Source organism: Pseudophryne corroboree, chromosome 2 (assembly GCF_028390025.1).
Source record: "Pseudophryne corroboree isolate aPseCor3 chromosome 2, aPseCor3.hap2, whole genome shotgun sequence".
NCBI classification, from domain to species: domain Eukaryota; kingdom Metazoa; phylum Chordata; class Amphibia; order Anura; family Myobatrachidae; genus Pseudophryne; species Pseudophryne corroboree.
This window is the reverse complement of record NC_086445.1, coordinates 478,807,818-478,823,074: the sequence shown is the minus strand read 5'-3', so window position 1 is coordinate 478,823,074 and position 15,257 is coordinate 478,807,818. Positions and strand designations below refer to the sequence as shown.

The following is a 15,257-nucleotide window of genomic DNA, read 5'->3' as shown; positions in this document are numbered from 1 at the left end:
TTTCAATTGAAATTAACGTTCCCATACAAAGTATTTTGTTTTCTTTTTTTGAGTTTGTTGACCATTTTAAGAACCTGCACATTTACACATCAGGACAAGAAATGTTATATTTTGTTGACCTTCATACATGAGATTGTCGACATGATAATACAGTCGACATGCATGATCAATTCAACATTCATTATCTTGATACTTGAAATGTCGACATGATTAGAATGTGAAAAAAAAGTCCCTTGTAGTCTAGTGGTGACTTGCCTGGTCCGGCGGCACAGGCGGTGTCTTCCGGGTCCGGTGGTGACATCAGGATGACTTCCTGCAGAGCATATAGCAGGAAGTATGGCTAATCTCTAACACTAACCTTCCACTGACGCAGACTTACTCTTACCCACTGCTGCCAGTCTGTGCAGATATAGATATTCTGCAGATGCCGACATGTTCACTGTCAACATTTAAACTATGTAGTCATAACAGAATGTCCGTTACCCGATGTGCTGCTAACCAAGTGCATCACTCCATTATTTGGTGAGCATGACACACTACCAGCTATCCCATTAAGGCAAGACTTTCTGCAGTTTGGTCTTGAGCATACCAGTTTACAGTATGTTATCACTGGCTTTATCAGTCTGGAAAGGATAATAAGTCCATTTCCAAACAATTCAACATTCATTATCTTGTACTGAGAGGTTTTTTTTCAAAATGGAGAACCATGAAAACCATTGCACATATTTCCAGAAGTGGGTATCCCAGAGTATTCCTCCAAGATCAGACTCTATGATGCTGCAAGAAACCTTCATATTGGCTTCTTCTTTTTTTCTTGGTTAATCTCAAAAGAAAAATCTGTTATGGGTTATCTATGCAATGTTAGTAATTGCCGAGTACTAGACAGTCGTTACCTGTGCCCTTATTTGTAAAAGCACAGATTTGAAATACTGTATATTTTTATCTCACATGACTGTAGTATATATTATTATCCTTTATTTATTGTACTACAGATTTTATCCATTCCACCCAGTAATCTCAGCTGATCCAATACTAATTAGCTGATGCATATTTTGTGCATGACTTCTGTTTCCCTTCCGCAGGACTGTGATCGCCCACACTAAACAGCTGGACCACACTAGACCAGTAACCTATGCTAGCAGTGCTGGCTATGACAAAGACCAAGGTGTAGGTTGAGTTCTTACCTTTATTCTATTTCATACAAACAGTCTTTCTGCTGCGGGGTACACTGGGCTCCACAGGGAATTACATTGGGGTGTAGAGTAGGATCTTGATCCGAGGCACCAACAGGCTCAAAGCTTTGACTGTACCCAGAATGCATAGCGCCGCCTCCGTGCACAGGAGCTCAGTTTTGTAGTTGGTGCCATGCAGTAAGCAGGCATAAAACAGGGGGGCTGCACCAGCAGCCCTGAGAAGAAGCTTTTAAAAGAAAAATGAAGACTTCAAGGGCTGCAGCAGAGGCACTGTCTGTGTTAGATGTCAGTCAGACATCTCCTGCTGCAGCTCCATCACCTCCCCCAGCGGCGCTGTATACTCCCGCGCCCTGGTTGCCAGGTACTTACAGCGGAGGCTCCGGTTTTCTTCCAGTTAGTCACACACATGACCGCTGTTCTCCTGGATCGCGTGGCCGCACTCAGGGAGGAGGTAAGTGGGTCACCCTGGCGGGACCCGCTATAAATCGCGATCCCGCGCGGCCCGCCTCCCATCGCTGGCGTGGACACTGTGGTAGTACAGGGACCCCACTAGACCACCAGGGCAAGGGCACAGGTTGGTTTTCTCTCATACACCATTTATATAGCCCACAGTACCTAGTGGTGAAGTCCAGCAGGGGGATAAGCTGATCCTGGGACTGTTTGGGCAAATCCTCCTCTGTAAAGCCGTCTGCATGTCAGCGCTGTGCATTTTACAGGACACTTAAGTATTCTACATGTCTGCTGACAGTGTTAGTTAAGAAAGAGTGCATTTAGTCAGGGTTATATAGTACAAGTACCCTGTGATATACATCCAGTCTTTACTGTGCATTGTTATATCTATTAAGTGTATAGCTATACATAGTACTACTCTGTATTGCTAGTCCAGTGCAGTTTTATTGCATGTCATAATTTCTGCATTGTACAATGTGACTATGGGTAGTCATTCTGACCCGCTCGCTGCATTTTAACGCAGCAGAGCAGATGGTCCCTACTGCACATGCGCCGGCGCCATAGTGCGCCGGTGCATGCCAGACGGCCGAAGGCCGTAGCAGGCAAGCGATCGCCTCTGCCTGATTGACAGGCAGAGGCCATCGCTGGGCGGGAGGGGGCGGAACAGCGGCGTTTGGCCGCCGTTTCGTGGGTTTGGTCCGGCCAACACAGGCGTGACCGAACGGGGGGTGGACCGCAGCGGCTGCGTGACGTCACACGCAGCCGCTGCGGGCCGGGGAGCGATGAGTAGCTCCCGGTCAGCACGCTAAAGCTGCGCTGGCCGGTTGCTACTCTTGAAGTGCAAAGGCAACGCCGCTGTGCGATGCCTTTGCACTTCTGCGAGGGGGGTCGGACTGACATGCGGGGCGGGCAAGCCCTGTGCTGGGCGCCCCCCCCCCCCCCCCAGCTTGTCAGGGAAGAAGATCGTAGCGGCTACGATCAACTCGGAATGACTCCCTATGTGTGTGTGCATATAGCTGCTGTGTGACCTCCATTTCGTGCATCTCACTCAGATTGCTATCCCTATGGGGGTCATTCCGAGTTGATAGCTAGATAAAAATGTTCGCTGCGCAGCGATTAAGTGAAAAAGCAGCATCTTCGTGCATTCGACGCAGTGCACATGCGCGACGTACTTTTCACAACGGGCATAGTATTTTTACACAAGGTATAGCGAAGCTTTTCCGTCGCAATGGCAGCCGCAGAGTGATTGACAGGAAAGGGGTATTTCTGGGTGTCAACTGACCGGTTTCAGGGAGTGTTCGAAAAAACGCAGGCGTGCCAGGAAAAACACAGGCAAGGCTGAGAGAACGCAGGGCGTGTTTGTGAAGTCAAATCCGGAACTGAACAGTCTGAAGTGAGCGCAAGCTAGGAGTAGGTCTGGAGCTACTCTGAAACTGCACAATATTTTTTTTTGCAGTCGCTCTGCAATCCTTTCGTTCTGCTAAGCTAAGATACACTCCCAGAGGGCAGCGGCTTAGCGTTTGCACGACTGCTAAAAACTTCTAGCGAGCGAACAACTCAGAATGACCCCCTATCAGAGCCGGCCCTAACCAATATGATGCCTTAGGCAAGTTTTTGGCTGGTGCCCCCTAGCACCACCGCTAGTTCTGCCTCTGACCCTGCACCCCTTTCCCAGCACCATCATTCCCCACCCATAGCAGTCCTTTTTTTGTTTTCCTACCCCCTGTAATTTAAATAAGAACAGTGTGCACATTCAGCACACAGCCCAAAAAGGTAAGTGTTTTTGTGGCAAGGGGCATGGCCACACAATAGTACCCCCAATTCAACTTATGCCTCACACAGTAGTGCAACTTTATTCACAATTTATAATGCGATAGTGTCCCTTATTCACATTACATCACACAGTAGTACCACTTTACCTTATATACGTTATTCCTCACAGTAGTGCCCCTCATTCACATAACATCATACTGAATTGCTCCTTATTCACATTACACCACACCATATTGCTCCTTATTCACATTACATCACACATTAGACCACACAGTTGTGCCCTTTCTATATGTTACGCCACACAGTAGAGCACCTTATACACATGATGGCACACATTGGTAATGCATTTATACACATAATACCACACAGTAATGCCCCATACACATATGACACACATTAGTAATGTCCTTATAAACATAATGCGGCTTACACATTATGCCAACCCTTATTAATGCCCTTATACACATAATTTCCTTTACACATATGCCACGCATTGTTAATGCCCTTATACACATAATGATACACATAATGTCCCTTACATTATTAGTGCCCTTATACACATAATGACACACATAGTGCCCCTTACACATATTTTACACATTATTAATGCCCTTATACACATAATGACACATATAGTTCCTGGCGTGAGTCAACTGGCTGCTCTGCTAACGTCGGGTGCCTATTTTTTTATGAAAATGCATCTTATTTGCATTGCTTTATGGCTAGGATGCACAAGCAGCTTCTGCTGATTAAAATGATATGCGGCATGCCTATATACAGTGTGCGACTGTGGCTGTATCTGCATACGAAATGCTACACATAGAATATAAGCATGCCACATATCATTTGAATCAGCAGAAGCTGCTTATGCCCCTAGGTATACCAGATGCCCTAGGCAATTGCCTAGTTTGCCTATGCCTAGGTACGGCTCTGCCTCCTATATTCTATAACCTGAGGGGGCTAAGTGCGTCAGGTTTATCATTTAATATACGTAGTTCACAGGATATACAGTACTCAGTGTGTATTTTTCTCTGTGATTTTTAGTCACCATGTACCTCTTGAATTCCCTGTTTGTGCTGATACACTGCACAGGGGGTTCTTTTCAGGTATTGTGCTGCTGATATTGTACTGTGTTGCCTTGCATTGAGCTTTTCGGATATGTCAGCTACAAAGGGCAATGGTGCTGGGGCTGATCCCACATTGCGTGGTGGTGACGCTGCAGACACATTTGAGAAAAACGTAGCAGCTGAGGGTTCAGGTTCTGGGGGATCCTTACCCCCAAGTGATGACCGTAGCAACGGGGTTTCAAAATGACCCACCTTGGGCTACCTTCTCCACGCTATTGAATACGCTGGTAACTAGACTAATGCCCCCTATGGGACCTCCTGTGCCGGTACAACCCCGTATGGTCCCCGCGGTTAACCCGCCATGGGCAGATCAACTGTTTGCTCAGTTAAACTCCTGAAGCTTCAGGACAGGATTCGATACATTCGGCACTTCAAGTGCTAGGTCTCATGGTGTCGGCTTTCGACATGGTGGTGTACGCTCAATTCCATTCCCGCCCTCTGCAGAAGTTGATTCTTGCCAAGTAGGACAGCCTGCCTCACCGGATCAAGTCTCAAATGATCTCCTTGTCTCCGGAGGTCCGTCTTATCACTGAGCTGGTGGCTTCAGGAACAATGATTGAGCAGGGGTCGTCCCTTCTGGATCTCCAACCCTTCAGGGTCGGTAGACCAAGGAGCAGTCTCTCCTCCCGATTAAACATTCTGGAATTGCGGGCGGTGTTCAACTCATTAAACTTGGCCCAGCATTTAATACTGAACAGACCTGTTCAAGTACAGTCGGACAACGCCACCACGGTGGCGTACATCAATCATCAAGGCGGCACTTGAAGCCGTATGGCAATGAGGGAAGTATCTCGGATTCTTCAGTGGGCGGCACGCCATCTGCCAGCCATATTGGCAGTGTTCATTCCGGGGGTCCTAAACTGGGAAGCTGACTTTCTCAGTCTTCAGGACGTACACGCCGGAGAGTGGAGCCTCCATCCAGAAGTGTTTCAACGCCTCGTAGACAAGTGGGGCCTTCCAGATGTGAACCTGATGGCATCTCGACACAATCACAAGGTTCCGGTCTTCGGAGCAAGGACAAGGGATCCTCAAGCAGCGTTCGTGGACGCACTGGCAATTCCATGGAACTTTCGGCTGCCATACGTGTTCCCTCCGGTGTCACTCCTGCCCAGAGTAATAAGGAAGTTCAAGCAAGAAGGAGGAATCCTACTTCTGATCGCTCCAGCGTGGCCCAGATGGCATTGGTTCTCAGACCTACAGGGTCTGTCGATAGAGCGTCCCCTTCTACTTCCGCAGAGCCCAGATCTCCTCGTTCAGGGCCCCTGTGTATATCAGGATTTAGCCCGATTGGCTTTGACGGCGTGGCTCTTGAAGCTTCCGTCTTAAGGGCCAAAGGATTTTCTGAGGCGGTCATTCAAACCGCGTTGAAGGCCCGGAAACCGACTTCTGCTCAGATTTATCATAGGGTCTGGAATTCTTACTTTGCTTGGTGCGCATCTAACAATCATGACGCTTACAAGTTTACTACGGCCAAACTTTTGGCCTTTCTACAACAGGGCCTGGTCTTGGGCCTTCGTCTGGCCTCCATCAAGGTTCATATTTCTGCCTTGTCGGTTTGGTTCCAGAGAAAAATTGCAACTTTACCTGATGGTCATACATTCACTCAGGGTGTGTTGCAGGTTCAACCTCCTTATGTCCCGCCTGTGGCTCCTTGGGACTAGTCGGTGGTTCTGGAGGCGTTGCAAGGGTCTCCGTTTGAGCCTCTTGAATCGGCAGACCTTAAGTGGCTTTCTCTTACGGTGTTGTTTTTGCTGGCTATTGCCTCTGCTAGACAGGTGTCGGATTTGGGTGCCTTGTCATGTAGGTCACCATATCTGATTTTTCACCGTGACCGGGTGGTTCTTAGAACGCGTGCCGGGTACCTACCTAAGGTGGTGTCCTCTTTCCACCTTAATCAGGAGATTGTGGTTTCCGGCCTTTGTCTCTCCTGAATTGTCTTGCAAAGAGCAGACTTTGGATGTGGTACGGGCTCTCCGTATCTGTGTGAAGAGGACAGCTCCTATCAGGAAGTCTGATTCTCTCTTTGTACTGTTTGGTTTTCACAAACGTGGCTAGCCTGCTCACAAGCAGACCTTGGCCAGGTGGATTAGAATGGTGATTGCACATGCTTATGTACAGGCTGGTCGTCCAGCTCCTGCTACTATAAAGGCCCATTCTACTCGGTCTGTTGGACCTTCTTGGGCGGCCCGCCATGGTGCGACTTTTGAACAATTGTGCAAGGTGGCTACGTGGTCGTCGGTGAACACGTTCATAAGGTTTATGTCTTCGATACTTCCGCCTCCCAGGATGCTTCCTTTGGACGCCGGGTTCTTGTGCCTGCTACAGTGCGTCCCCTCCCATAAGGAACTGCTTTAGGACATCCCCAATATCATTCCCTGTGGAGCCCAGTGTACCCCGCAGCAAAAAACAAGATTTATGGGAAGAACTTACCGTTGTTAAATCTTTCTGCGAGGTACACTGGGCTCCACAGGGCGCCCACCCTGATGCATTTAGCTTCTTTGGATTGGTATGGCATTAGCCGCTAACACTTTCTCCTGTCGTGAGAGTGTGGTGTATGTGGCTACTAACAGTTGTCGTCTCTTTTGCCTGCTACTGCATTGGACTGGTTAACAAAAACTGAGCTCCTGTGCATGGAGGCGGGGTTATAGAGGAGGCAGCGTTATGCATTCTGGGAACAGTCAAAGCTTTGAGCCTGTTGGTACATCGGATCAAGATCCTACTCTACACCCCAATGTTATTCCTTGTGGAGCCCAGTGTACCTCGCAGAAAGAGATTTAGCAACGGTAAGTTCTTACCATAAATCTCGTTTTTCAAATAACTAAAATATAATTCGCCACAGCCACAAAGACCTGTCCCTTTTGAGGGTTAAGGTATTTCAGGAAGTGAGCAGTGCCTCACATGTCAGTGGGTTTCTTTTGCACTGTGTAGGCAAGGGAGAATGGAGAGAAAGGTGTTCCCTAATGTAAGTGCAGATGTTGTGAAGGCAAATCCAGGTCTACAACAGTTCCACAGTAAGTTGTACCAGCTGTACCTTAGGTTTAGCTCAAATTATTTGGCATGAAAGTCATGAATCTACATATACAATAACACTTTTTTTTTTATATTGTATAAAAACTCACTCCCATCTACCCACAAAAGTAATGGTTTAAATAAAGCTCCACAGCTATAGCTTGATATCTGCTTAGGTGACTATAGAGATAGATGTATGTAGGATATCTGTATCTTTGCATCTCATTGGGTCTGTCATATGATGATGTAGCACTGGTCAGAACTTTACAGTGCCTTTTTCATCAAACTCTGCCTTCGCTCATCCTAAATCTCTGTTCCATGCTCTTTCTACCCTAACTGTGTCACCCCGTCTGCCTGCCCATCCCTTTCAGAATGTAACCTCTCACAGACCGGGTCATCTCCCCTCATGTTCTACTCCGTCTCTTAGACTATTTTCTATTCCATACTTCCTACAACAGCACCTAAACCTCGGTTTCTGCCACCCTGATGATTATTTCAGTGTCCTGTCCCCTGATGCGGAAATGTTTATATACCATGTACTTGTCCTACATTGTCTTGTACTGAAAGTTGTTTTCTTGTTTTGCTAATTTGTTTATGTACTTTGAGAGGTGCGGCACAACCCTTGTGGCGCCATATAATTAAACAATAATAATAATAATAATAATAATAATAATTTATATTGGACATATATATATTTCCAGGCCCCCTATGTGGATGTCCTCTGTGTCAATAGCTACTTCTCCTGGTACCACGATTCCGGTCACCTGGAAGTGATTCAGCTCCAGCTTAATAACCAATTTGACAAGTGGTATGAGAAGTATCATAAACCAATTATACAGTCTGAGTATGGAGCAGATACCATACCTGGCTTCCACAATGTGAGTATGTAATATGGACTTTCACTGTGACAAATACCTAAAAACCTTGGACCAATAGTTAGTGTCTATTAAGGAATTGTGACACATTAGCCAACACCATTGCCTCTAGATTATTTTGTTTATCTCCCACCATTGGTAAAATATGGGAATGAATAAAACTAGAATCATGATTAGAAGTATGTTCGGTAACCAGTTTCTTACAACTAATGTGTGTTATTTACTGTGGTAATACAGTTTAGGTTTTGTTTTTATTACTTCTGAATTACTGTGGCACAGAAAGCTTTCCCGAGATGGTGCCTCAGCTGATCCTTCAGAGACAAAACAATTTTCTATAAAAGTTAATCAGAACATGGCAGCATGATCTGATGTGCACAAGACATCTCCTCTTCACCTTTACATATCTGTGTGGGGGCTGCTATAATGGGTTGGGTATGATATGCCGGCGGTCGGGATCCCAGCAGTCAGAATACAGATGCCAGGATCCCAACCGCCGGGAATGCCGACACCTGCGCCAGAGCTATTCCCACTCGTGGGTATCAATGACACCCATAGAGTGGGAACAGAACCTGGGGCGAGCGAGGCCACAAGGGGCTTTCTAGCGCTCGCCCCGCTGACGGCCGGGATCCCGGTGTCGGTATACTGATCTTTGCGATCCCGGCCTCCGGGATTCCATCCCCAACTTGCCTGGACACCCAAACTCCAGAATGAGCGTCCAAACAGCGCAGACACTTTAGTGTGGGGAAACTGTGTTTGAGCGCCCTAATGCGGCGCCCAATAAAACATTTGAGATGCGCCCATCTGGGATGACGGAACGGGCGCGAATAACACGCAAAAAATGGGCGGCTTTAATGGACGCCCAAATATAAACAGTTGAATCGGCCCCTATATGTACCGCAATACAAAAATATTTCCTTATTTGCAGAGCTCCTCCTGTCCACTTCCCCACATCTGCTTGCTTTAGCAGGAGGGAGGTGGAGACTCATCCTCTCCTCTGAATACTGGATGTGTGGTGCCAGACTGTGGAGCACAGTGTAACACGGACATTCAGGGGTTGCACCCAGTAGCTTCTCCTTCATGTCCATGGCTGACACACTGGAGCATTAAAAAGCTTGGATGAGTGACAGTATATCAGTTATCCAGTGTTTTTATGTCACCCTAAATGCCTAGGTTCACCAAATAGCAATAGCCCTCTTATTAGAAGCTTTTCAAAGCATTTTACCTCAAAATATTCTTCCTCCCCATAAAAATACATTTCTGCCACAATATAGAGAAATATCTACTGTTGAACTGTCCCCATACTTGCCTATTCTTATATTTGATGTTGGCTGTAACTTTTGGAGCATGCAGGATTCTTTTCTCTGCGCTACTGAATACATTCAGGGTCTTCCATCATGCCTCTTCCATGTCAGCATGGGACTGCCTTGTCCTCTGACAGGAAAGACTTGTGGATATGAGAGCGAATGCCTTAGGTCTCTATCAGTCCAAAAATGTTAACATCAACCATTTAGAAGTTTTACTTTTTGTGCTTGCAGGATCCACCATTAATGTTCACTGAAGAATACCAAGAGATGGTGTTAAAGAACTACCATTCTGTGCTTGACGAGAAGAGAAAGACGTTTGTTATTGGAGAGCTCATTTGGAACTTTGCAGACTTTATGACTGTGCAATGTAAGTCCTATTACTGCATAGGTAGAGGGTGCTAATAACCTACTGTTCTTGAGTATGTATTTTGCAGGGAGATGTCTTGCTGTAGAGGTTATCTTGATCTTCTGGGTCTATTCATGAAGCAGTGAAAATAGTGGAGAAGTGAGCTTGTGGAGTAGTTGGCCATGGCAACCAATCAGCTGCTCTGTACAATTGTATAGTATGCAAATTCTAAATGTTACTTCAATGCTGATTGGTTGGTTGCCATGGGCAACTTCTCCACTGACTCACTTCTCTACACTTTTCACTGCTTCATGAATAGACCCCATTTAATCTGTTTACTAAGGATCTTTTTATAGTTGTCGATGTGTTTTAAATAATATTATTCCTATACAGCGACTACGAGAGTTGTGGGGAACAAGAAAGGAGTCTTCACCCGCCAGCGGCAGCCCAAAGCATCGGCCTTTGTTCTGCGGGACAGATACTGGAAGCTGGCCAATGAGACGGGGTACTTGAAAACTTGTACTAGGTATTAAACCCTTTCCTCTGAAAATGTCATACAGTATGCACTTACACAGACTTGCTTGTGTGCTGCCTAAACACTGGTGCTGAGGACATTGATTATATTTACTCCAAGTAGAGCACAACGTAAAACTGATACTTTATTATTGATCTTTATGTATATAATGTTGCCTTGTTTGCAGCATCATAATAATAATTGGGTATTAATAAATAGACAAAGGGAGCAATTCTATTCAGCTCTAGGTCAGCTCATACATGAGAACACGCAGTGTTGTACTCCTGTCATATCCAGAAGTGTGTGCACTTTAATACCAAAAAAAAGAAAAGTGCCATGAATAAACAAAATGTAAGGTGGAATATGTATTATGTACTGTAAGGTTGCTGTGTGTCAACTGTCTTAGAGAACTCTGTATCCTTGAGAGGGAACAATAATGATCAAAACATAGTTTTCTTAATAAAAATGTACTGAAAGTGAGTGTTGTAACTTGTCTTACTAAAAATGTAAGTTTTGATTATATTCCTGCGTCTCTCTCTCACTCTCTCTTAATTATCATCCTAATATAGCCGGCATGTGCAACAGCTGAATTGAGCTAGTGACCGAGAAGCATGAATATGTACTGCATTCTATGTGCAACAAATTTTCACTCGCATAATAGCACGTAGTATTACATGTTCCAATGCAAGAGCTTTACATCCCATTACATTATATTAGCGGAGGGGAGACTAATCGCCTGTTTGACACTAGCATCAATTGTTTATTTCACCTGTAGTGTAAAGACCTGCAGGCTGTCAGTTTTGTGTTTGTGTGGGGTTTATTTTCTTTATACATGCCCTAGTTATTGAACCGCCGTGGTTGAAGCCATAGAGCCATTTGTATACTACATTCTCCTAACGGGTCAATACAAATCCAATCCTTCAAACAATATTCTGAAATCTAATATTGATATTGCATGACTGTTATAGGGAGGTGTCTGTTTATCCGCACAAATAGATCAATACAGTATGGGTGTAATTATTTCAAATTGCATGAGAACAAAAATGAATAATCCTTGGTGCTTTTTACCTTTTTGTTGCTCCTTGGATGGGCTTGGAATTGTAAAAATGAAAATGTAAATGCTTTCTTATATTGTTCATGTGGTATGTGTGATCTCAGGTTAAAATCAGATAAGAGGAATGCATGATAAATTATTTTTTACTTTTACCATGTTAGTCAGGATGAATATGAGGGACATGAGTGGGTCTGTTTGCACAATGTAAAAAATGTAAATATGTTACGTGAGTTATTACTTGCGTTTTGCACTGAGTGTATCTTGTTGTTGCACCTACTGGTCTGTTCTAGGATAATTAGTGATCTGTAAGGCATGGAGACACAAGTCATCCACATCTCTTAGTAGATGCATATTTTATGATTTACACGTGACTTAAGTTATGCTTTTTTATAAGGCATATCTGTGATAATTACATGGGATACAGTGGGTTTTTCCAAGAGGCAGCTGTGTGACCGGTTGCAGAATAACATGGTAAAATGTATAATTCTGCTTGGTGTAGTCTAGAATAGGCAGAGGGAGGAGTATGTGATTGGGACCTGTAGCTTGAGAATTTGGGAGAATAATTGTATGATATCCATCCAAAATGGCTGCGGTTTGGGCAGCTCCACCTTACACACATCTGCAGGACCTGCCTGTACTCCACTTATGCTCTAACACCCGTGATTCGCTTTTCCAATTGCAAGGGACTGCAGGTTCAAAAATGAAAATGTGTATTTTAAGGAAATCTGCTCTTCCGGTATGTGTTTCTTCTTCAGGAGGGTGACTTTCAAACCATAAATTCAGATGGAAGTTATGTGCAGCTAATCAGTTTTGAACCGAGCCACATGTTTATATGGCACAAATGCACTTGTTTGCAACTCTGAATTTGTCTGTCGTAGTGCTATGAACCATGAATAATTTTATAAGTGGAACCTTGCCAATAATAGGAACCACGTGCAATGTCTCTGTGCACTTTTTCTTCTCTTTCATTTATTTTGGTTTAAAATTGTGGAGCACTCTTTTCTTTCTAAATACACTGCTCAAAAAAATAAAGGGAACACTAAAATAACACATCCTAGATCTGAATGAATGAAATATTCTTATTAAATACTTTGTTCTTTACATAGTTGAATGTGCTGACAACAAAATCACACAAAAATTATCAATGGAAATCAGATTTATTAACCCATGGAGGTCTGGATTTGGAGTCACCCTCAAAATTAAAGTGGAAAAACACACTACAGGCTGATCCAACTTTGATGTAATGTCCTTAAAACAAGTAAAAATGAGGCTCAGTAGTGTGTGTGGCCTCCACGTGCCTGTATGACCTCCCTACAATGCCTGGGCATGCTCCTGATGAGGTGGCGGATGGTCTCCTGAGGGATCTCCTCCCAGACCTGGACTAAAGCATCTGCCAACTCCTGGACAGTCTGTGGTGCAACGCTACGTTGGTGGATGGAGCGAGACATGATGTCCCAGATGTGCTCAATTGGATTCAGGTCTGGGGACCGGGCGGGCCAGTCCATAGCATCAATGGCTTCATCTTGCAGGAACTGCTGACACACTCCAGCCACATGAGGTCTAGCATTGTCTTGCATTAGGAGGAACCCAGGGCCAACCGCACCAGCATATGGTCTCACTAGGGGTCTGAGGATCTCATCTCGGTACCTAATGGCAGTCAGGCTACCTCTGGCGAGCACATGGAGGGCTGTCCGGCCCTCCAAAGAAATGCCACCCCACACCATTACTGACCCACTGCCAAATGGTCATGCTGGAGGATATTGCAGGCAGCAGAACGTTCTCCTTGGCATCTCCAGACTCTATCATGTCTGTTACGTGCTCAGTGTGAACCTGCTTTCATCTGTGAAGAGCACAGGGCGCCAGTGGTGAATTTGCCAATCTTGGTGTTCTCTGGCAAATGCCAAACGTCCTGCACGGTGTTGGGCTGTAAGCACAACCCCCAACTTTGGATGTCGGGCCCTCATGGAGTCTGTTTCTGATCATTTGAGTAGACGCATGCACATTTGTGGCTTGCTGGAGGTCATTTTGCAGGGCTCTGGCAGTGCTCCTCCTGTTCCTCCTTGCACAAAGGCGGACGTAGCGGTCCTGCTGCTGGGTTGTTGCCCTCCTACGGCCTCCTCTACGTCTCCTGATGTACTGGCCTGTCTCCTGGTAGCGCCTCCATGCTCTGGACACTACGCTGACAGACACAGCAAACCTTCTTGCCACAGCTCGCATTGATGTGCCATCCTGGATGAGCTGCACTACCTGAGCTACTTGTGTGGGTTGTAGGGAGGTCATACAGGCACGTGGATGCCACACACACTACTGAACCTCATTTTGACTTGTTTTAAGGACATTACATCAAAGTTGGATCAGCATGTAGTGTGTTTTTCCACTTTAATTTTGAGTGTGACTCCAAATCCAGACCTCCATGGGTTAATAAATTTGATTTCCATTGATAATTTTTGTGTGATTTTGTTGTCAGCACATTCAACTATGTAAAGAACAAAGTATTTAATAAGAATATTTCATTCATTCAGATCTAGGATGTGTTTTTTTAGTGTTCCCTTTATTTTTTTGAGCAGTGTATATTTAAATCGGGATGTTGTTGATATGCTGACGCCGGAATCCCGAACGCTAACAGTGCCGCCAGTCGGAATGCTGACCCACAGTGATCCTGGCAGCCGGCATACCATACCCAACGCTTTATATATAGTATAAACCTAAACGTTTAAACCAAATGATCCTTTTGGCACCTTTAGTCAAATAATATATGAAGATGCACTTGCCTTTTGAGATATAGTGCATTGAGAGCTTCTTGTATTATACATATTCATTGTTTTAGTCTAAATTTATTCTTTAGCAATCACACCTCTTCTGAATTGTTTCCAGTCACTGGCAGAAATCCTAAGTCAACATACTTTCCAAATAGCTGATAAGCTATGACTGACTAGCTTGTTTGGATAGAAATAGCTTTATTTGGAAGTAATAGTTGGTGCAATAAAATCCCCAGAGGTATTTCGGCCTGCCAGCATCCTAAGCTTACCTTCTACTGCTGTTTTTAAGTGAAGAGCTTGTTTGTCCATTAATAAAGAGCTGTAAACTCATATTCCAGCTGTATATTTCTATAATAAAGGTAAATTAATATGTTTCTGTACTCTGCATTTGACACCTGAAAATGATCATGTGTTGAACAGATAAGCTACCTAATATATCTAATAAAATATACAGTTTTTGATTAAGCATGTCCGTAGTGCACCAATCATGTTGACTCATATGCAGGGTACACACTTATAGATATATCTGCAGATACATTAACAGACTGATGACTGATAGGGCAGTGTGTTCTGCATACAAACTGTCTGATGCACCGTGACTAATGTCACAAACTGAGCGGGTTATTTACATGCGCCCACCCTGTTGTGCTATAAATCCCCACCTGCTTCTGCAGGGAGTTTAAAAAAAGAAAAAAAAAGTGTGGGGTCCTCCCTAAAAACATAACCAGCACTGGTCCAAACAATATAAGGAACAAAACGTGTAGGGGTCTCCCGTATTTAATTAGCCAGCGCCGGGCTCTTGGAGCCCTTCTATAAATACAGGGAACAAAAACAAGTAGGGAATCTCCCGTAT

The 15,257-nt window shown here is 44.8% G+C and overlaps 1 protein-coding gene across 2 annotated transcripts in view; it reads left to right on the top strand.

Moving 5' to 3' along the window:
• Positions 1–15,257, top strand: part of GUSB (glucuronidase beta) — a 134,356-nt gene that overhangs the window by 105,084 nt on the left and 14,015 nt on the right. For both annotated transcript variants that reach the window (XM_063953839.1, XM_063953838.1), the window contains exons 9-12: positions 1,083–1,167; positions 8,254–8,430; positions 9,963–10,098; positions 10,471–10,603. In XM_063953839.1, coding sequence (XP_063809909.1) covers positions 1,083–1,167; positions 8,254–8,430; positions 9,963–10,098; positions 10,471–10,603 — 531 coding nt within the window. The remainder of the gene's footprint in view (positions 1–1,082; positions 1,168–8,253; positions 8,431–9,962; positions 10,099–10,470; positions 10,604–15,257) is intronic.